This window comes from Pan paniscus, chromosome 8, assembly GCF_029289425.2.
Source record: "Pan paniscus chromosome 8, NHGRI_mPanPan1-v2.0_pri, whole genome shotgun sequence".
Classification (NCBI taxonomy): domain Eukaryota; kingdom Metazoa; phylum Chordata; class Mammalia; order Primates; family Hominidae; genus Pan; species Pan paniscus.
The window spans coordinates 84,682,258-84,706,388 of NC_073257.2; the positions used below are offsets into that span (position 1 = coordinate 84,682,258).

General features: G+C 42.2%; 1 protein-coding gene across 2 annotated transcripts in view; it reads right to left on the reverse strand.

Annotated features, from left to right (window-relative positions):
• MICU1 (mitochondrial calcium uptake 1) overlaps positions 1 to 24,131 on the reverse strand; it is a 264,649-nt gene that overhangs the window by 167,163 nt on the left and 73,355 nt on the right. Inside the window, exons 4-6 of one of the 2 annotated variants that reach the window (XM_055092954.1) lie at positions 22,155 to 22,317; positions 1,697 to 1,740; positions 946 to 1,113 (exon numbers count right to left, since the gene is read on the reverse strand). In XM_055092954.1, coding sequence (XP_054948929.1) covers positions 946 to 1,113; positions 1,697 to 1,740; positions 22,155 to 22,317 — 375 coding nt within the window. The remainder of the gene's footprint in view (positions 1 to 945; positions 1,114 to 1,696; positions 1,741 to 22,154; positions 22,318 to 24,131) is intronic. The other variant, XM_003815973.5, reaches the window with a different exon arrangement.

Consider the following 24,131-nt stretch of genomic DNA (forward strand, 5'->3'; position numbering starts at 1 on the left):
GGCTCACGCCTGTAATCACAGCATTTTGGGAGGCCGAGGCAGGCAGATCACGAGGTCAGGAGATTGAGACCATCCTGGCTAACACAGTGAAACCCCATCTGTACTAAAAATACAAAAAAAGTAGCTGGGCATGGTGGCGGGAGCCTGTAGTCCTAGCTACTCGAGAGGCTGAGGCAGGAGAATGGTGCAAACCCAGGAGGTGGAGCTTGCAGTGAGCCGAGATTGCTCCACTGCACTCCAGCCCAGGCGACAGAGCGAGACTCCATCTCAAAAAAAAAAAGTTATTTATTAAAATGAATTTGCTATAAGTTATTATTGACTTAATGAGTCAGACCTCCACCAAGGAATATGTGATTGACTACTGTAGTTAATTTTTTGCAAGTCATTAAACATTTATTGTTGCCTCCTGTGTGCCAGGCCCATGCTGGACTCTGAGTGACACAAAAACAGGTAAGATAGGGACCTGACCCTCCAAAGACTCTGAAATCAGAAGTGTTGCAGTAAGTCCTCACATTGGATAGGGTACTTTACCATAGATAAAGCAGAGACACCAAGGATCAGAGAAAAGATGAAGCTGTCCCAAAGCAGAGTTAGGACCTTGAGCCGAGGTCTCCTAACATCTAGTTCAGCACTCTTCCTTTTTGATCATTCTTTTAGAATATGTGACTTTAAAAAGAGGATATTCACAGATGGAGGCATTTTAAGGCACTGTGCCACCTTAATAGGAAAGGTAACTTTTAGGCAGGTGGCCTTAGCTGAGATCTCTCTCAAATCTTAAGGCAGCTACTCATTCTTTTCACTTGTATAAAAGAGCTCAACACTTATCTCTCCACCTTACCAGGATATGGACTTTTATGTAATAATGCAGGAATTGGCATATTTCTGCAAAATCAGTTTTTACTAACCCTGACCTCTCCCCATCTAGACCCTCTTTTGTGATCCTGCCTTTTCCAGCCACTCCATGATTTTCCTTCTGACTTCCTGTTCATTGTGCTTTGTAGAACCATGCCTGGCTCTTTCTTCTTTCTGCAGTGCTTTCTTCCTCCTCTGTAAAATTGACCCTTTACTTTTCTTTCTGACCCTGTGTAATATTTTCTTTTTGGAGAATCTGGCCTGAAAGGAAAAAACATGTTTGACTGCTTTATGAGGCAATAAAACTGAAAGTCTCATTTTCTATACCTAAGAATAATTTGTTATATTATTTATTCAGGTATAAATAATTAAAAATAAGTATAGTGCAAACTTATAGGCAAATCTGGAGCAGTCTTCATAATTATTACAAAAGCACTACAAGGACCTTTGTAATTTTCTAGTTAAGATTATTGCTAGACACTATCATAAAGTCAGAGAAAGGTCAAATCAGGGAAGCGTTTTGTAATAAATGCCAATACAGTATTGGGGGGCTTATTAATCTTTATGATGACTATTGAGTTAACATTCAAAAGTCAACAAACACTGAATTAGCCCTTAATATAAACAGGAGGCAATACATGAGAGTTACCTTACATGGAAAAATATAGAACCTTCTGCCTCTTTCTGTAGAGGTATGTAGAGGCACAGACCCCCTAACCTAAGCATGCTCTTTTGGTAAGATTAACAGGTATTCAGTGATTTCTCACACATAACTATAGAGGAACTTAAAAATCTTCTTAGTAAATGATAGGATATATGTATAGAAGTGTCATAGTTTGCTCACCTTTCCATCAAAGCGTTTTATTATATATTGATCCAGACCCAAGTCTGTAAAAGAAAAGGAAAAAACATTTAGCTACTGATTATAACTCAAGTGAAATATATAAAATGACAGCTCTTGGTTTTGTTTCCAGTCATTCAATTAAAAGTACAAAACATTTATTCAAAGGCCACAGGAATGAATATTTTGCCCCACTTTCAGATTTAAAGTGTGAGTGCTAAGAGATACCAACCCTTTTATTTTACATATCAGAAAAGTAAGGCTCTAAGAAGGTAAAAATGTGCAAACCTATTCAACAGTAGAGTCCAGTTAGAACTCTGGACTCCTCCCAAGGTGGTGCTCTTTTCATTATATCAAGGTGCTATATTACTTTTCATTTAGGTAAGGAATATTAGTTTAATCTGAATGCATAATAATTTTTTCTATCAAGTTCAAAGAAAATAATTAAACACCAAAAAAAAAAAAAAAAACTATTGCAGTACACCTAAACAGACACAAACAGACCATCTTAACATTACCTTTTAAAATTAGGTTAAATTTAAAAATTTACTTGGGAATATCTAGCTTTGGATTCTGTGCACTGTGAAAAATTAAGTGACTATATTCGGTGGCATTGAGGGCAGGGATAGTTTTGTCTTTGCACATAGCTTTATCCCCAGCATTTAGAACAGTGCTTGATCAATAAATATCTGTAAAAGAATGAATGAATAAGAAACAGTCCTTGCCTTGAAAAGTCACAATTTAGTTAGAAAGACATACGGATATAATAATTAACATTACAAGGGAGCATACAATTAGTTCAATAAAAGGGTGCTGTGGGAGTTTTGAGGGTGGAGAAATTAGTACTCAGTTACACTTATTTTCTTACATAATTATTCAGTTCTTTTCTTTCAGTTGTCACTAGTTCAGGCCCTTACCTCACTATGCCCACACTATTACAATCATCAGATTATCGTTGCTCCCAGAAAAAGCTTTTTGCATTTCTAATTTAAACATTTGGGTATACATTCTTCTTATCTGAAATGTGCCTCATCTTCCAGAAGCCAGCCCTAAACAAACTGAACCATTGACTGTAAAAGAAACAGATAATTTAAGACACAGAAAGAAATGTTAGAAACAATTTTAATTTGCAACCTGACAGATATTTAAGAGAGTGTAAGTCATAAAGGCTGATATTTATCAGAACAGGCTTCTGATAAAAGAACAGAGAACAAGAAAGAGTTCTAGACAATTAAAACTTTGATTGCCTATCTCCCTCTATTTTTTATTTTATTTTATTTTATTTTATTTATTTATTTATTTTGAAACAGAGTCTTGCTCTGTCACCCAAGCTGGAGTGCAGTGGCACGATCTTGGCTCACTGCAACCTCCACCTCCTGGGTTCAAGTGATTCTCCTGCCTCAGCCTCCCAAGTAGCTGGGATTACAGGTGTGTGCCACGATACCTGTCTGATTTTTGTATTTTTAGTAAAGATGGGGTTTTGCCAGGTTGGCCAGGCTACTAGGTCAGGTCTAGAACTCCTAACCTCAGGTGATCCACCCGCCTCAGCCTCCCAAAGTGCTGGGATTACAGGCATAAGCCACCGCATCCAGCCCTATTTTTTAATATACTGTCAAAAGATGAGGATAAGGTAACCTCCCAAACTACTGCCAAAGGACAGCGGGATAGAAAATAGAAAATATAAGATAGAATTATAGAAAACAGAGACTCAATCCAAGAGGTTTAGTATCCTACAGGACCTTTCTCATTCAGAAACAGGGAGAAAATAATCCAAAAAATACTAGCAGAAACTTTCTCATAACTATAGAGAGACAGACTAAAAGACCTTACCAAGTGTTCTAAGCATATTGAACAAAAAAAACTACCCACACTTCAGTGTATGCTTGTGAAATTTCAGAATACCAAGGATTAAAAAATCCTAAAGATTTTCAGGAAAAAATCTTCCTGGTTCCTTACAAAGGCAGGAGAATCAGAATAGAATCAGATGTCTCACAAGTAAAACTTGGTACATCAACTAAGGCAGATATATGCTTACTAATTGCATCAGCACTGTCCAACAGAAATATAGTGTGAATAACAAATGCAAGTCACATGTGTAATTTAAAATTTTCTAACAGCCATCTTTAAAAAGGTAGAAAGGAAGAAATTCTGTCATTTGAGGCAACATGGATGCAACTGGTTGACATTATGTTAAATGAAATAAGGCAGGAAGAGAAAGTTAAACACCGCATGTTCTCATCCCTACGTGGAAGCCAGAAAAAGTCGATCTCATATAAGTAGAAAGTAGAACAGGGTATACCAGAGGCTGGGAAGGATAGGGGAAATGGGAGGGACTAGAAAAGATCCGTTAAAGGATACAAAATTACACCTAGATAGTAAGAACAAGTTCTAGTGTTCTATAGCATTGTAGAGTTAACAACAATATTTATACAGTTTCAAATATCTAGAAGGAAGGCACTGACGCAAAGAAATGATAAATGTTTGATGGTGATATGCTAATTACCCTTATCTAATCACTATATAAATTATATGTATCAAAACAGCACTATGTACCCCATAAATATGTACAATTATTATGTCAATTTAAAAATAAGGTTAATTAATTAATTAATTTTTTTTTTGAGATGGAGTCTCGCTTTGTCCCCCAGGCTGGAGTGCAGTGGCATGATCTCGGCTCACTGCAACCTCCACCTCCTGGGTTCAAGCGATTCTCCTGCCTTAGCCTCCTGAGTAGCTGGGACTACAGGTGCGTGCCACCATGCCCGGCTAATTTTTTTTTTTGTATTTTTAGTAGAGACAGGGTTTCACCGTGTTAGCCAGGATGGTCTTGATCTCCTGACCTCATGATCCGCCCACCTCAGCCTCCCAAAGTGCTGGGATAAAAGGCGTGAGCCACCGTGCCCGGACAAAAATAACGTTAAAATTTTAAAAGGGCAAAAAGAAACAAGTGAAATTAATTTTAATACTTTATTTAATTGAATATATCCAAATAGTATCATTTTAAGTAGTAATCAAGAGAAAATATTGAGATATTTTACATTTTTTAATACTACATTTTCAAAATCGGGGTGTATCTTGTAATTATAATACATCTCAACTCAGACTTGCCACATTTCAAGTGCTCAGTAGCCAAATATGGCTACTGGCTACTGTATTAGACAGCACAGGTTTTAGGTTATCAGGGCAATACCCAGAATAACTCAAAATGTAACTTAAAATTTTAAAGGTGGTTACTTCTGTGACATGAACTGTGAAGATGGAGAAGATGGAACACATTTATGTTTTATATTTTATGCTCTTCATTATATTAAAAAAATGGTGAGGGGGAAGGGGCATGGGAGGACAACCTGGCACTCACTGAGAATTATTGTCATTTTATAAGCAAATACTGACATGAAGTAGGCCAAGACTTTCATTATTTCAAGTTGAAAGAAATGATTATTTCACTTTGTTATGTTTTGATTTATTTACCTGCCAAATGAAGGAGATGGTTGGATTAGATCAGTTCTTAAAATGTTTGGAAGTGGAGTGTGGGGAATGTGGATGGATGAAGTAATTCAAGCTATTGTCCCTAACTACTCCTCTAGAAAATCTAATAGGCCCAATTACTGGGGGCAGGGAGAGCATGGAGAATGAAAGGAGAAAAAATAGCATGTGTAGTTTAAAACTAATACTTAGGTGACTTCCATATGACATTTCCCTTTCAGTTTGCTACCCAAACCTTTTGGTCCCAGCTTAGAAACACCAGACTATAGCTATGTTGTTTTCACTGAGATGTTTCCTATGGTTTTTAAACTTTTATTCAAAGAACTTTCAGTCATTTAATTTAATGCTCATAGTGTGTTATAAACACTACCTTTGCCTTTTTATTGATAAGAAAGCCAAGGCTCAGAAGGTTAAATGACTGTTTTTTAATTTTAACTCTAATAATCTTCTAATTATGGCAGTTGCCTCTTTTCTTGAATCCACACCCAAAATACTATAAATATGTGTGTAAAAGTAGAGTATATGTAAAAGTAGAGTATGTGTAAAGGTACACACATACTGTTAAGAATAGTCTCAGTTTAAGCCTCAGAGTGAACATTTAAAAGACTTGTTTAAAGACAATGGCAACTGACTTTGTCAAACTCATTTTGTCAAAAGACACAAGGGCAACTGAATCAAATATGTCATTTCAAGATCTACAAATTAGAATAATAATTAACATTACAAGGGAGCATACAATTAGTTCAATAAAAGGGTGCTGTGGGAGTTTTGAGGGTGGAGAAATTAGTACTCAGTTACACTTATTTTCTTGCATAATTATTCAGTTATTTTCTTTCAGTTGTCACTAGTTCAGGCCCTTACCTCACTATGCCCACACTATTACAATCATCAGATTATCAGTTAAAAATAACAGTACAAACTATCAAGGAGAAGACTGAAACATTTGAAAATATCAGTATTGACAACTTCTGTGCATTAAAAATCACCACAAACAAAATAAAAAGACAGGCCCCAGACTAGGACAGGAGATCTGCAATGTATATAACAGATTTCAGTGAGAATATATAAACTACTTTTACTAAAAAGGATAATCAAATGGAAAAATGAACAGAGACTATAAACAGGCAATTCATAGAAAAGGCAATGTAAGTAGTCAATAACATGCAGAGATGATAAGCCTCACTTGTCATTAGTGAAATGCAAAATAAAACCAGAAAAATCTTTAAAACACTTTAAAGTGTAGAGTTTTTGTGTGTCTGTGATCAAAGTTAAGCTGTTATCAGCTTGAAATAATCTGTTATAATTATGTTTTTTGTAAGCCTCACGGTAGCCACAAAGAAAAATCCTGTAATAGATACTCTAAAAATAAAAGGCAAGGAATTAAAATATACTACCAGAGAAAATAACCACAAAGGAAGACAAAGAAGACAGTAACAAAGGAAAAAAAGGAAGAGAGGGGTTACAAAACAACCAGAAAATGAGGAACAAAATGGCTATAATAAAGTCCTTACATATCAATAATAACAGTGACTATAAATGGTCTAAATTCTCCAATTAAAAAACATAGAATGGCTGAATAAATTTTTTTTAAAAAGACCCAACTATATGATGCCTATAAGAGACTCATTTCACCAGTAAGGACACAAACAGACTGAAAGTAAGTAAAGGGAAAAAGATATTTGGAAATAGAAACCAAAAGAGAGCAGGAGTAGCTATACCTAGATAAAATAGAGTATAAGTCAAAAACTGTAAAAAGAGACAAAGAAGGTATTATTTAGTAATAAAGGAGTCAATTCATTAAGAAGATATGACAATTGTAAATATATATGAACCCAATCTCAGTGCACCTAAATATAAAGCAAATATTAATAGATCTAAACAGAGAGAGAGATTGCAATACAATAATATTAGGGGGCTTCAACATCCCACTTTCAGTAACGGGCAGATCATCTAGATAGAAAATCAATAAAGAAACATCAGATTTAAACTGTACTCTGGACCAAATGGACTTAAGACAGATTTACAGAACATTCCATCCAACTGCTACAGAATACACATTCTTCTCACCTGTACATGAACACTTCTCCAGGACAGATCATATGTTAGCCCACAAAACAAGTCTTAACAAATTTAAGAAGACTGAAACTGTATCGAGTATCTTTTCTGACCACAATGATATATAACTAGAAATAAATAACAGGAGGAACTTTGGAAACTTTACAAAGATGTGGAAATCAAGCAATATGCTCCTGAATAATGGGTCAATGAAGAAATTAAAAAGAAAATTTTAAACATTTCTTGAGACAAACAAAAATGGAAACGCAATATGTTTTTGCTATGGAATATACCAAAAACAATTCTAAGAGGGAAGTTGATAACAATAAACACTACACTGAAAAAGAAGAAAGCCCTCAAATAAACAACCTAATATTGCATCTTAGGGAACTAGAAAAACAAGAACAAACTCAACTAAATATTAGTAGGAGGAAGGAAATAATAAAGATCAAGCAGATAGAGAGTAGAAAAAGCACAAAGAGACAATAATTTACTTTCATAAGTTTGTTAAAATTTAAATCTGATAATACCAAGTGTTGGCAGCAGTGCAGAGGAAGAAACTCATATATTCTTGGAGAGAAGATAAATTATTCTATCAACTCTGGAAATCAATTTGGCAATGTCTACCAAATGTGAAGAGGAATGTACTCTATGGGCTAGCAAGTCCAGTTCCAGGTATATGCTGAAAATAACTTCTTGGCTGGGCGTGGTGACTCATGCCTGTAATCCCAGCACTTTGGGAGGCCGAGACAGGTGAATCACCTGAGGTCAGGAGTTCAAGACCAATCTGACCAACAGGGTGAAACCCCGTCTCTACTAAAAATACAAAATTAGCTAGGCATGGTGGCGCATGCCTGTAATCCCAGCTACTTGGGAGGCTGAGGCAGGGGAATCACTTGAACCCAGGAGATGGAGGTTGCAGTGAGCTGAGATTGTGCCACTGCACTCCAGCCTGGGCAACCAGAGTGAAACTCCATCTCAAAAAAAAAAAAAAGAAAAGAGAAAGAAAATAACTTACTGCAAATATGCACCAGGGCACATATAGGAGAATATTCACTGCAGTATGGTTTGTAATGATTAAAAAAAAAAACTGGCATGGAGCCAGATGTGGTATCTTACACTTATAATCCCAGCAGTTTGGAAGTCTGAGGTGGGAAGATCACTTGAGGCCAAGAGTTTGAGAGCAACCTGGGCAACACAGTGAGACACTTGTCTCTACAAAAAAAAATTTAATTAGCTTGGTGTGATGGTACACACCTGTAGTCCTAGCTACTCAGGAAGTGAAAGTGGGGGATAACTTGAGCACAGGAGTTCAAGGTTACATGAACTATGAACATGCCACTGCATTCTAGCCTGGGCAACAGAGCAAGACCCTGTCTCTAAAACAAAACAAAACAAAAAACTGGCATGGTAGATTAGATTACTGATCTCAAATATTTACTTCCTTCCCATTGACCTCTATGGAAAAGCCATTGGGCTTTGTTGTGTAACTTGTTTTAGCCAATGGGATATTAGCAGATGGGACATAAGCATCCTTAAAATGGACTTCTGAGGTTGGCTTTCTTTCTTATATCTTGGCCATCTATAAGAAAAATATATCCTGGATGGGCCAGTGGTCTAAAAAGTTATAAACACATAAAGCAGGCTGACAAATCTGCTGACAAACTTTCAGAGCTATCCTAGCTTAATTAGACAACCTCTAGCCTATCTACAGAGCTCAGCTGAGAGCAGCAGAGAGCACTTCATGGGATCTGCAGATGAAAGTGCCTTTGCAAAGATTATGACAGAAAGAGAAGTCTAGCATGGCTGACTCCATCTTGCTTCTAGTCTCATAGGCTAGCTGTCCTTACTCATTCCTGGGCAAGAGCCCGGGAATTGGAGGAATTTAGACTATAGTTTAACTTGAAAGCAAGAATGCTAATAGTCCCTCCCTAAAACTCCTTGCTCAGGTACCAAAGCAACCTTTGTAAAACTAGTAAAAGGCCACAAGATTAGGATTATGGAAGAGGCCTGAATTCCATTAAAATGTAGGCTTAGTTTCTCTAATCCCTTACAACTCAGGTGGCATGTGCCCGGAGGTCACAAGACTTGTGACTTCCCTAACTGCTTCTATAAATAGCATCACTATTGTAGAATCTAAGACTGATCTTTTGAGATATTTTTCAGACTTTTGCATTCTGGCAACTGAATGACCCCACCCAGACCCATGACTCATGACTGAACCTGTCCTGTGGCCCAAACATAGAGGCAGCCTCAGTGCATGAGGACTGTTTTCCACACCCCTGTGATTTCATCCTCAACCAATCTGCAGCACCCATTCCCTAGTCCCCTGCCCACCAAACTATCCATAAAAACCCTAGCCTCTCAGTCCTTAGGGAGGCTGACTTGATGAATAATAAACTCCTGTCCTCCTACTTGGCTGGCCTTGCATGAATTAAACTCTCTTTACGGCAATACGGCTGTATCAGTTAATCAGCTCTATCTGTGCAGTGGGCAACAAGAACTTGTCAGGCAATTACAGAGAAGCATGAGCTAAATAAATGTTTGTTATGCCACTGACATTTTCTGGTTGGTTGTTACATAGCAATAACTGACTAATAAATCATATACTGGCATATTTGTATAAATTTATACAAATAATATCCACAACTTATAGCAGTGAAAATAAAAGAACAGCTACCTGTTCTTTACATAAAAGTAAGGGAAACTTATAAAACTTATACAAAAGTAAGGGAAATGTAGTAATCATGCTGCAGTAATAAATATAATCATCCCCTAGGGAAGGACAATGAATATACATGATGTTATAGTCTTCAACAAAAATGATAAACACCAAATTAATAACAGTGGTTATCTCTAATAAGAATGGGAGTGAAATGGGATTGCAGATAACTCTTTTTATGGACACTGAAATTTTAATTTCACGTCACTTTCAAGTTTCACAAAGCTGCTTCTTGTGATTTTTTTTCACCCATTTAAAAAATGTAAAAACCATTCTCTGCTCATGGGCCATACAGAAATAGGCAGTTGGCTATAGATGGCCAATCCCTGCTCTGTACTAAGCAGCACTACAGAGGATTAAAAACAAAAGGAGTGAGCAGGATATTATCTTGACTCTTTCACAGGACTCACAACAGGGGTGCCTTGTTTGCTTAGCCTGCCCCTGTCTACCTGTTGCGGGAGGGAGTGTGCAAGCAAACAAGTGCAGGAACCAGAGCAAGCAAGTGCAGGAATCAGCCAACTGCTTTTGGGTGCCAGCAGGAGCAAACGCCGTACGGGCCACGCAGCAGCATCTGGATGGGGGTGCCTGCAATTCCTGAAGCCCCAGAGGGTGGTTACAGTGCTCCTTTAGTTCTGCCATCCACAGATGGCTTAAGTGTTAACAGCTCAGCGGGCCCTCTGCCTCATCATGTGGGACAGCTGCCCTCCGCCAGCAAGGGCAAAGGGCCAGTGTGACAGCCTTTTTTTGGTATCTGCATTTGTTGGCTCCCAAGCTCCTGTCTGGTGTCCAGGAAAATTGAGGTCGCACGAACAAATTGAAAGATGGTGAATGCAGAGGATTTTACTGAACGATGAAAGTGGCTCTCAGCAGGAAGGGGAGCTGGAAAAGGGATGGGATGGGCAGGTAATCTTCCTCTCAAGTCCAGCTGTCTCTGGCTGGACTCTTCACCAAAAAGTCAAGCCATCAAGCTCTCCCTTGAAGTCAAGTCACTTCTCTCCAATGTTCAGCTGCTTCTCTGACTGAGTCTGGGGTCTTTATAGGCACAGGACGGGGGTGGGCCATGGGTAGTTTAGGAAAGGCAACATTTGAGCAGGCCACTGGAATAGAAGTTCTCACTTTGGGCTGCAGGTTTCAGGCTTTTTGGCTTGAAGGTGGGGTTTTGTCAGGGACCTGCCCTGTCTGCCTAGAATTTTTCTGCCTCTTGTTGCTATCAGTAGAACACGAGGACCTATACTGAAGGAACTTATCTTGTTTGGAAAAAAACATTAGTGCAAAAATGTTTTTAAAATATATTCCATGTATATAACCATGTGAAAAATTATTAACCAAATTAAAAGTGCTCTAAGGGGCCAGGCATGGCTCACACCTATAATAGGCTATAGGGCCTATAGGCTCACACCTATAATCCTGGCACTTTGGGAGGCCCAGAAAGAGGATCATGTGAGCCCAGGAGTTCCAGATCAGCCTGGGCAACATAGCGAGACCCCATCTCAATCAATCAATCAATCCATCAATCAATAAAGTACTGTATGTAAGATTATTATTAAGGATACTTAGGGACGAACGTGGTGGCTCACGCCTGTAATCCCAGTCCTTTGGGAGGCTGAGGTGGGCAGATCACGAGGTCAGGAGATCGAGACCATCCTGGCTAACACGGTGAAACCCCATCTCTACCAAAAATACAAAAAATTGGCCGGGCACGGTGGCAGGCGCCTGTAGTCCCAGCTGGAGGCTGAGGCAAGAGAATGGCATGAACCCGGGAGGCAGAGCTTGCAGTGAGCCGAGATCGCACCAGTGCGCTCCAGCCTGGGTGACATAGCGAGACCCTGTCTCAAAAAAAAAAAAAAGGATACTTAGGGTAAGGGAGGAGACCACTCCTCATATTGTCTTATGCTGACCACCCCTCATATTGTCTTATACCTAATTTCTGCCTCCAAAGAAAGAAGAAGTAGGTCTCCTTGTGCCTCGAGCTGGGGGAAGGGCTAGAATTGCAGTAACAACAAGAGCACCCAAGAAATTGGTCTCGGAGAAGGACTGTGTGGTAGATAGAGCTCCCTCTCCCCTCTCCCCTCTCCCCTCTCCCCTCCCCCCTCTCCCCTCTCCCCTCTTTCCACGGTCTCCCTCTGATGCCGAGCCGAAGCTGGACGGTACTGCTGCCATCTCAGCTCACTGCAACCTCCCTGCCCGATTCTCCTGCCTCAGCCTGCCGAGTGCCTGTGATTGCAGGCGTGCGCCGCCACGCCTGACTGGTTTTCGTATTTTTTTGGTGGAGACGGGGTTTCGATGTGTCGGCTGGGCTGGTCTCCAGAACCTAACCGCGAGTGATCCGCCAGCCTCGGCCTCCCGAGGTGCCGGGATTGCAGACGGAGTCTCGTTAACTCAGTGCTCAATGGCGCCCAGGCTGGAGTGCAGTGGCGTGATCTCGGCTCGCTACAACCACCTCCCAGCCGCCTGTCTTGGCCTCCCTAAGTGCGGAGATTGCAGCCTCTGCCTGGCAGCCACCCCGTCTGGGAAGTGAGGAGCGTCTCCGCCTGACTGCCCATCGTCTGGGATGTGAGGAGCCCCTCTGCCTGGCTGCCCAGTCTGGAAAGTGAGGAGCGTCTCTGCCCGGCCGCCATCCCATCTAGGAAGTGAGGAGCGCCTCTTCCCGGCCGCCATCACATCTGGGAAGTGAGGAGCGTCTCTGCCCGGCCGCCCATCGTCTGAGATGTGGGGAGCACCTCTGCCCTGCCGCCCCATCCGGGATGTGAGGAGTGTCTCTGCCCGGCCGCCCTGTCTGAGAAGTAAGGAGACCCTCTGCCTGGCAACCGCCCCGTCTGAGAAGTGAGGAGCCCCTCCGCCCGGCAGCTACCCCGTCTGAGAAGTGAGGAGCGTCCTCCCTCCTCGTCTGGGAGGGAGGTGGGGGGGTCAGCCCCCCGCCCGGCCAGCCGCCCCGTCCGGGAGGTGAGGGGCACCTCTGCCCGGCCGCCCCTACCGGGAAGTGAGGAGCCCCTCTGCCCGGCCAGCCGCCTCGTCCGGGAGGGAGGTGGGGGGGTCAGCCCCCCGCCTGGCCAGCCGCCCCGTCCGGGAGGCGAGGGGTGCCTCTGCCCGGCCGCCCCTACTGGGAAGTGAGGAGCCCCTCTGCCCGGCCAGCCGCCCCGTCTGGGAGGGAGGTGGGGGGGTCAGCCCCCCTCCCGGCCAGCCGCCCCATCCGGGAGGGAGGTGGGGGGGTCAGCCCCCCGCCCGGCCAGCCGCCCCGTCCGGGAGGGAGGTGGGGGGATCAGCCCCCCGCCTGGCCAGCCGCCCCGTCCGGGAGGGAGGTGGGGGGATCAGCCCCCTGCCCGGCCAGCCGCCCTGTCCAGGAGGTGGGGGGGACGCCTCTACCCGGCCGCCCCTACTGGGAAGTGAGGAGCCCCTCTGCCCGGCCAGCCGCTCTGTCTGGGAGGGAGGTGGGGGGGTCAGCCCCCGGCCCGGCCAGCCGCCCCGTCCGGGAGGGAGGTGGGGGGTTAGCCCCCCGCCTGGCCAGCCGCCCCATCCGGGAGGTGAGGGGCGCCTCTGCCCGGCCGCCCCTTCTGGGAAGTGAGGAGCCCCTCTGCCCGGCCAGCCGCCCCGTCCGGGAGGGAGGTGGGGGGGTCAGCCCCCCGCCCAGCCAGCCGCCCCGTCCGGGAGGGAGGTGGGGGGGGTCAGCCCCCCGCCCGGCCAGCCGCCCCGTCCGGGAGGGAGGTGGGGGGGGGTCAGCCCCCCGCCCGGCCAGCCGCCCCGTCCGGGAGGGAGGTGGGGGGGTCAGCCCCCCGCCCGGCCAGCCGCCCCGTCCGGGAGGGAGATGGGGGGTCAGCCCCCCGCCCGGCCAGCCGCCCCGTCCGGGAGGGAGGTGGGGGGATCAGCCCCCCGCCCGGCCAGCCGCCCTGTCCGGGAGGTGAGGGGCGCCTCTGCCCGGCCGCCCCTACCGGGAAGTGAGGAGCCCCTCTGCCCGGCCAGCCGCCCCCTCCGGGAGGGAGGTGGGGGGGTCAGCCCCCCGCCGGGCCAGCCGCCCCGTCGGGGAAGTGAGGGGCGCCTCTGCCCGGCCGCCCCTACCGGGAAGTGAGGAGCCCCTCTGCCCGGCCAGCCGCCCCCTCCGGGAGGGAGGTGGGGGGGTCAGCCCCCCGCCGGGCCAGCCGCCCCGTCGGGGAAGTGAGGGGCGCCTCTGCCCGGCCGCCCCTACTGGGAAGTGAGGAGCCCCTCTGCCCGGCCAGCCGCCCTGTCCGGGAGGGAGGTGGGGGGTCAGCCCCCCGCCCGGCCAGTCGCCCCGTCCGGGAGGGAGGTGGGGGGGGTCAGCCCCCCGCCCGGCCAGCCGCCCCGTCCGGGAGGTGAGGGGCACTTCTGCCCGGCCGCCCCTACTGGGAAGTGAGGAGCTCCTCTGCCCGGCCACCACCCCATCTGGGAGGTGTACTCAACAGCTCATTGAGAGCGGGCCATGAAGACAATGGCGGTTTTGTGGAATGGAAAGGGGGGAAAGGTGGGGAAAAGACTGAGAAATCGGATGGTTGCTGTGTCTGTGTAGAAAGAGGTAGACATGGGAGACTTTTCATTTTGTTCTGTACTAAGAAAAATTCTTCTGCCTTGGGATCCTGTTGATCTGTGACCTTACCCCCAACCCTGTGCTCTCTGAAACATGTGCTGTATCCACTCAGGGTTGAATGGATTAAGGGCGGTGCAAGATGTGCTTTGTTAAACAGATGCTTGAAGGCAGCATGTTCGTTAAGAGTCATCACCACTCCTTAATCTCAAGTACCCAGGGACACAAACACTGCGGAAGGCCGCAGGGTCCTCTGCCTAGGAAAACCAGAGAACTTTGTTCACTTGTTTATCTGCTGACCTTCCCTCCACTATTGTCCTGTGACCCTGCCAAATCCCCCTCTGCGAGAAACACCCAAGAATGATCAATAAAAAAGAAAAAAAAAAACAAAAAACAAAAAACAAAAAACAAAAACAAAAACAAAAAAAAACAAAGAAAGAAGAAGTAAAAACTAAAAGGCAGAAATGAAATCCACAGGCAGACAGCTCGGCGCTGTGCCCTGGGCCTGGTAGTTAAAGATCAACCCCTGACCTAAACGGTTATGTTATCTATAGATTCCAGGCATTGTATGGAAAAGCACTGTGAAAATCCCTGTCCTGTTCTGTTCTGTTCTGATTACCGGTGCATGCAGCCCCCAGTCACGTACCCGCTGCTTGCTCAATTGATCATGACCCTCTCACACAGACCCCCTTAGAGTTGTAAGCCCTTAAAAGGGACAGGAATTGCTCACTCAGGGAGCTCGGTTTTTGGAGACGTGAGTCTTGCCGAAGCTCCCGGCCGAATAAAGCTCTTCCTTCTTTAACCCGGTGTCTGAGGGGTTTTGTCTGCGGCCTGTCCTGCTACAAGGGGTCATCCTAGAGATAATATGGAGTCCAGGAGAAGTAAATCACAATATGATCTGTGTTTCCCTCTTTTACACCCTTTTCATCTCCAATGAAGATGAAATCACATCAAGATAATAAGGTCAGCCAGTTGGATATGGTGGAAAGAAAATAGAGATCCTCTTTGCAATAGGCTATGCTTTGCTCTAAAGAAAGCTCATGTTTTTCTATATAGAACTTTAAAAATTCTCCCCATGCCACTGTTTCCTCAAATAATTGGCCAGCTATGCAGAGCTGGTTACTACAATAGCAAGCACCACTCAAAGCCCAGAGCCTGAAGCAACTATCTATCTCATTATACCTAAGGAGGGCAATGACATTCAGACTTCACAGAGAGGGAGATGGGACATATTCAAATCGTACAGAATATTTTTTTCCTTTTAATGTCTGTCCTACTCAAGTATGATTACTCCAAACTTTCTTGACATTTGGTACAGAAGAATTCTTATTCATCTTGCACTCTAAAGTTCATCTGCTCCCTATTCATTTTAAAACTGCTTAATTTTAGGGCTTCATGTAGTCTGTGCTTCATGATTATTTTTGAACTGTTCTAAAAGTAAAACTCACAAATTTAGATCTGTTGGGTATCCTGGGATACAGTATGTGTGAAAAATACAACAAAATAAAGTTGAAATATGAGCTACTGGCTAGAGTCCAGCCATTTCTGATAGAAATTCAAACTACAAAAAATCTACAGCCTCACTTTTTTCCTTATCTCAACCCATATAGGAATAATATATCTTTTACTTCTGCTGCATCAACATTTCTGGAAATTCCTGTTCATGAGCAAATGAAAACGAAGCCAAATTTCCCACTGAATCTCATTTCAATATATCAGACTTTCCTCATGATTACTGTTGATGAAAAAAACAAACTCCATAAAATATTTGAAGAGATTATTCTGAGCCAAATGTGAGGACCATAACCAGTGACACGGCCTCAGGAGGTCCAGAGAATATATACCAAAGGTGGTTTGGTTACAACTTGGTTTTACATATTTTAGGAAGATATAAGACATCAGTTAACACATGTAAGGTATACACTGGTTTGGTCCAGAAAGGCAGGACAATCTGAAGCAGGGAAAGGGCTTACAGGCAGATTCAAAGATTTTCTGACTAGCAATTGGTTGAAAGAGTTAAATTATTATGTAAGATCTGGAGTCAATAGAAAGGAGTGGGTTAAGATAGGGGTTGGGGAGAACCAAGGTTCTTATTATGTAAATAAAGTCTCATAGGTGGCTGCCCTTAGAGACAAAAGATGGCAAATAATTTCCTACTCAAGCCTCTAAAAGGTGTTAGACTCTCAGCTATCTCCTCAGGACCAGACAAAGACCAGAAAAAGGGAAGGTGATTCTCTACAGAATGTAAATTTCCCCCAGAAGAGACAGGTTTGCAGGGCCATTTCAAAATGTGTCAAAGAAACATATTTTGCAGTAAAATACTTTGATTTCTTTCAGGGCCTGCTCTCTGTCATGTGATGCTATACTAGTCAGGCTGGAATGTGGTATCTTCTTGCTACAAACAGTCTGTTTTGTCAGTCTTAAATATCTGTTTTAATGTTAGTGCTAGTTAGTTAAGCCTGAGTTCCAACAAAGAGTATAATGAGGCATGTCCAAACCCCCTTCCCATCATGGCCTGAACCAGTTTCTCATGTATCTTTGGAATCCCTTTGGCTAAGGGGAGGGGTCCATTCAATCACCCGCCTAGGCCTCCCAGAGTGCTGGTGCACTTTTCTTGTCTTAACTGAACTTCACCTATACCATTTTTTCCTTTGTCTGAGCAAATGATGACAGAGTGACATCAATGACTAAAGTTTCGGTCAATCTCTCCATTGAGATGACCAAAAGAGGGGAATTGTTAAATTAAGTTTAGACTAAAGCTGCCTCCTTATATATTTTAAGTTCAGCCTAAAGCTTCCTCTGTACATAGTGAACTGTAACCTAACTGCGTATGTGTAACATACTCTTGTGCCAATCATCAAGTTGTAGCCAATTATTCAAACGATGTTCAAATAAGGGACACTCCAAGCTGTAACAAATCTGGCCGCTTCTGTATCTTACTTCCATTTTCTGTCCATCACTTTCCTTTTTCTGTCCATAAATCTTCCACCATGTGGCTACACTGGAGCCTCTCTGAACCTATTCTGATTTGGGGACTGCCTAATTTGCCAATTACTCTTTGCTCAATTAAACTCAGTTAAATTTATCTAAAGTTTTTCTCTTAACGCAAACAAGATTTTATCTACATGCAAGCTTTCTTTACTTTCTTCCTTCAATATCACAAAACAAGGTGCTGAAGCTAATTTAAAGGGATCTAAATTTATTATTATTACTATTATTGAGACGGGGTCTCACACTGTTGCCCAGGCTGGAGTACAGTGGCATGACCACAGCCCACTGTAACCTCAAACTCCTGGGTTCAAGTGATCCCTCCACCTCAGCCTCCCAAGTAGCTGAGACTATAGGCACAAGCCACCACGCTCGTCTAATTTTTTTTTTTTTTTTTGAGATGGAGTCTCGCTCTGTCGCCCAGGCTGGAGTGCAGTGGTGCAATCTCAGCTCACTGCAAGCTCCAACTCCTGGGTTCACGCCAGTCTCCTGCCTCAGCCTCCCGAGTAGCTGGGACTACAGGCGCTCGCCACCATGCCCAGCTAATTTTTTTGTATTTTTAGTACAGACGAGGTTTCACCATGTTAGCCAGGATGGTCTCGATCTCCTGACCTCGTGATCTGTCCGTGTCGGCCTCCCAAAGTGCTGGGATTACAGGTGTGAGCCACCACGCCCGGCCTCTGCTAATTTTTTTACTTTTATTTTTATAGAGACAGGGTCTTGCTATGTTACTCAAGCTGGTTTTGAACTCCTGGCCTCAAGCGGTCCTCCTGCCATAGCCTCCCAAAGTGCTAGGATTGCAGGCTTGAGCCACAGTATCCAGCCAATGCTCTAAATTAAAAGCTCAATGCAATTAATGAGAAGTTTTATATACCTTTCATTTCTTTCTAATTATAAAAGATTATTTAAGAGGGCAGGACTTTTTGTCCATTTTATTAATTACTGTATTTGTTGCATCTAGAATGTTCTCTAACTCATCACCATCAATCAATACATGTTGAATGAATATATACACATATGTATATATATATAAAGTCTATTAGAAAATAAAGAAACCTACAAAGAAGAATAAAATGATTTCTGATAATTTCAACATTCACAGAGTTAATACTTTGGTATATTCATTTTTAAGTCTCTTTCTATGTATTTTATATATGGGTGAAGCACAAAGGATAGAGAAACATGTTAAACAACACCTTATGGATGCAATCAGTAAAATCCAGAATGTGGGAAATTCTATAATACAAATGACCTACATTCTTCCACAAATAAATGGTGTCTAGTTTGGTTTCCTTAAAAGCAAGGTACCAGTGTGGAAGGACTAAGAAAAGTGAAACAGGTCAGCAGAAAAAGCCAATTCAAGGGTATGTTATTAAGTTGACTACCACTCTAGACAACCAGAGCTCAACTCCCCTTGGCCCATCTGAGAAACCATGTAGTCTGTATATCAGAATTGATCATCCAAGACAATGGAGAAGAGGGTATCCACCAATTCTCAGCAGTAAGTGTTAATGCCTTTGTATCTCCAAATGTGTGCATGTGCCAACATGGTTGAATATGCTCCTACAGGTGTCCCATGCTATAGCAGCAGAGATGCCCTATAGGAGAAAGCAACAGATACACAACATAGCTGAGGTTTCATCCTGTCAGGCTGCAACACTGTACAACTAACTGCTGCAGCAGCAACCTGAGCAAAAAGGTGGGCTGAGAAATGTGAGACAAGGCATAAAATATGTCTCACATAAATGGCAATAAAAAAAATGAAAGCAAAAAAAACAGTAAAGACTGAAGAGACATATCAATCAAATGCAGTGTAGAGGTTGATTTAAACAAACCAACTGTAACAGTTATTTTTTAGATAGGAAAATTTGAACAGTGCCTGGATATTTGCTATTAAGGAATAACTGCTGTTTTTAATTGCAATATTTTAAAAGTATTATTGTTTTTAAAGTTCTTATATTTTAGAGACACATGCAAAAGTATTTACAGGTTGCACTACATGTCTTGAATTGGCTTTAAAACAATCTGGGGTGAGGAAAGGAAGTAAGAGAGGTTATAGATGAAACAAGATTGGCCATGTGTTATAATTGTTGAAGCTAAGTGATGTAAACATATGGGTTGATTATATTTTCTACTTTTCATGTTTGAAAATTTCCACAACCAAAAATTGTATTTTTATCTCTCTCTCTCTTTCTGAGACAGAGTCTCCCTCTGTCACCCAGGCTAGAGTGCAGTGGCACAATCTTGGCTCACTGCAACCTCCGCCTCCTGGGTTCAAGTGATTCTCCTGCCTCAGCCTCCTGAGTAGCTGGGATTACAGGTGTGCACCACCACACCCAGCTAATTTTTGTATTTTTATTAGAGACAGGGTTTTGCCATGTTGGCCAGGCTGGTCTCTAATGCCTAACCTCAAGAGATCTGCCTGCCTCAGCCTCCCAAAGTGCTGGGATTACAGACATGAGCTACCGCACCTGGCCAACAACCAAAAATTTTAAATAGCAAATTTCATACATTTTGGAGGGGTGATGGTTCTATATAGTTTTTATTTGACCTAGAGATATGTGAATTTAATAATGTGGGCAAAATATTACGAACTTTCTGGTTAGAAAATGACATAAATGTTTTTGGTTCCCTAAGCTCACTTTGTTGTTTCATGTGTCTGGTTTTTTTGGGTTTTTTTTTTTTTTTTTTTTTTTTGAGACAGGGTCTGGCTCTATTGCCCAGGCTGGGGTGCAGTGGTGTCATCTCGGCACACTGTAACATCCACCTCCCAGGCTCAAGCCATCCTCCCACCTCTGCCTCCCAAGTAGCTGGGACTACAGGCACGCACCACCGTGCCTGGCTAATTTTTTTATTTTTTGTAGAGATGGGGTTTCGCCATGTTGGCCAGGCTGGTCCTCAACTCCTGAGCTCAAATAATCTGTCTGCATCAGCTTCCCAAAGTGTTGGGATTAGAGGCATGAGCCACAGCGCCTGGCCCATCTGTTTGTATTATTGACCACACAATTTACTCACTCTGAATGATGCCGTTTCTTTCTCCTCTATATAATGAGCTATTATTCATTTTTCAAAACCCAACTCAAATAGCACTCCATTTAGAATGTCTTCCTATATACTCTCTAAATAATTGGTTTCTTAGCCGGGTGCAGTGGGTCACGCCTGTAATCTCATCACTTTGGGAGGCTGAGGCAGGTGGATCACCTGAGGTCAGGGGTTTGAGATCAGCCTGGCCAACATGGCCAGACCCCATCTCTACTAAAAAATACAAAATTAGCTGGGCATGGTGGCACATGCCTGTAATCCCAGCTACTCAGGAGGCAAGGCTGGAGAATCGCTTGAACCCAGGAGGTGGAGATTGCAGTGAGCTGAGATTGCGCCATTGTATTCCAGCCTGGGTGACAAGAGTGAAACTCCATCTCAAAAAAAAAAAAAAAAAAGAGAATTAGTTTCTTTATATCCTACTCCTATACCATATACAGTCATGTGCTGCTTAATGACGTTTTGGTCAACAAAGGACTGAATATACAGTGGCGGTCCCATAAGATTATAATTGAGCTAAAAATTCCTATTGCCTAGTGACTTTGTACCAATAATAACATCATAGTACAACTATTTTATTTTTAAAATAAATTTAGTGTAGTCTAAGTATACAACGTTTATAAAATCTACAGGTGCACTATTTTCCATCTTTTATACCATATTTTTACTATATCTTTTCTATGTTTAGATATGCTTGGATATACAATTACTTACCATTGTCTTAAAATTGCCTACTGTATTCAGTACAGTAACATGCCATACAGGTTTATAGTCTAGGAACAATAGGCTATACTATATAGTCTAGATGTGTAGTAGGTTATACCATCTAGATTTGCATTAAGTACTCCATGATGTTTGCACAATAATGAAATCACCTAAGGACACATTACTCAGAACATATCCTCATCATTAAGTGGCCCATGATGGTACAATCAATTCTTGTTATTTGTGGTTATGTTCTATACAGTCACTGTGGACAATGAATTAGTGAATATCAACCTATTGCTCTTGGGGAAATTCAGGGTTAAGCTCCTTTGAGACTATGGTCACAACATTTTCATAACCAATCAATATATAACTTTGTTTTATGTGTGTGAAAGTTAGAATATTGATTAGATCATTCTTCTTTTTAAACATAGGTGTTTATAACCATAAATTTCCCTCTGAGCACTGCTTTTGTGGTACTGCATAAGTTTTGGGAGGTTCTGTATTCCTTTTCATTCAACTGAAAGCATTTTCTAATTTCCTTTGTGATTATATATTTGATCCCATTGATTGTTTAAAAGTGTGTTAATTTCATACTTTATAAGTTTTCTAGTTTTCCTCACTAAAGAGTGACTTGATAGCAGTTATATGTGTAATGTATTGCCTTCGAGAACACTCTAATTACAGGTAGTGAATCTCAACCAGAGGGGGACAATCTCCTCAACCTCTTACCCTGGTTGCAGATTGCCACATTAGACTGCAGGCTTCTCTTTTGTACTCCTAAAGCCTAGCACAATGCCTGATATTCAATAGACACACTGTTCATATCATCATTACAAGGACCTGTAAGATTTCAGTACTATGTAGAAAGAGACAAAGTAGCCTATAACAAAATAAATATCACAGTCTTATATTTCACTTTAGCAACTTACGTTCTGGTTGTTTTTCATTGGGTGTTATGGATCGCACAAAATCTTCTGGCGTCATAAACACTTCTGCTTCACCAGGCTCACTGATGACTTTCAAGGTGGCAAAATATCGGAAGATTTTGTCTGGCGTGGAGTAGGCTCGAATCCTATTCTCATATTCCATCACCTAAAGTTAGAAATTTAGAAAGTGTTACTATATTAAGCAATGCTCATATGCTCATATATTCTTATCATCACTGCTCATCAATTCTCATATATTTTCCATCCTATTTTGGGAAGAAATTCTATCATTTTTTTCTATACTTAGTTTTTTAATATTACAAATGAATACCAAAAATTGTTAATATTCTTGGAATTTTTTATTTCTTGTAATATACCATTCATATTCCAGTTGAGGCAATGCTCATGTAACTTTTGTTTAAAACTTTTTTTGAAGAATTTTCTAATGTTTTAAATCACTGAAGGCTAGCAAAATTTTTAAATGTCATAAGAAATTTCAGAAGATTTCAGTAATAGGGTACAATGCCATATATATGCCAACCTATAGCTTCTTAAATACCAAGTCTTTTTTTCTATTTTTTACAATCCTTCCCAGAAGAATTTTTTTAACATTCTCTTTTTTAAAAATTATCTTTATTTTTGTAGTGAGAGGGTCTCACCACATTGTCCAGGCTGGCCTCAAACTCCTGGGCTCAAGTGATCCTTCCGCCATGGCCTCCAAAAGTGCTGGGATTACAGGAAGTAGCCATTGCACCTGGCCTAAATACCAAGTTTTTATAAAGGGATTGATTTTACAGTTTCTACTTCTATGTAATTTCCTAATTCCTAAAACAAAACAGACTTTAGATTTCATAGGTTTCAAAAGCTAGTAGGTCTTCAAAGACAAAGTACATTCAATGATGGCGCAGAAAAATAAAATTACGTATCATGGAAACTCAATTATTAACAGGTCTGAAGCAACAGATTTTTGATTATAAAATTAAACAAACTGCCAGAGATCCTTTACATATGGCATATTTAGAAAGCAGCAAAGTTGGGAATCACACAAGCAAGTGTTGGAATAGCAACAAAATCAAGTATGGCATATATTTAACTAAAAGGCTGTCTAGTTAATATGAAAGTTCATTCCCTTATCTGGTATACAAGCCCCCATTCTGCACATGGAACATACAAAATACTACACCAGCCACATAATATTTTAGTGAAAAAAATTTATCTCATACCTGAATTTTACAGTTGAAATAGTCAACAATAAATAATATCTTATAAATAACTGGCTAGAAAATGCGTCAAGGCAATAAAACCTATAATCTCATCAGTTCCATGTCCATAAAGCAATTTACCAATATTAAGAAAAACTTTATTGATGTTTTATTTTATTTTATTTATTTATTTTTTTTTTTGAGATGGAGTTTTGTTCTTGTTGCCCAGGCTGGAGTGCAATGCTGTGATCTCGGCTCACTGCAACCTTCGCCTCCGGGTTCAATCAATTCTCCTGCCTCAGCCTCCCAAGTAGCTTGGATTACAGGTGCCGGCCATCACGCCCGGCTAATGTTTTGTATTTTTACTAGAGATGGTTTCACCATGTTAGCCAGGCTGGTCTCGAACGCCTGACCTCAAGTGATCCACCTGCCTGGGCCTCCCAAAGTGCTGGGATTACAGGCGTGAGCCACCACGCCCAGCCTTTATTGATATTTTAAATTTGCCACATTAACATAGAAATTACTATAACTGCCAGTCCTGGCTAGATGTCACTTTGAAGTCACTGGCAGCAGCTGTTTAACAAGGCTCTTAATTCCACTACCACATGTGCTTTTAGCAACTGAGAAAAGACTGCAAATTTGTGACCACATATGACAGGAATTTTTTCAATGCTAACTTGTAATACAATCTGAATAGATTTCACAGGAGACTTTATCAAAAGATTGAGCATGTGGCAAACACAGTAAAGAGTTTTGCAACCTCTCAGCAGGCTTGAGA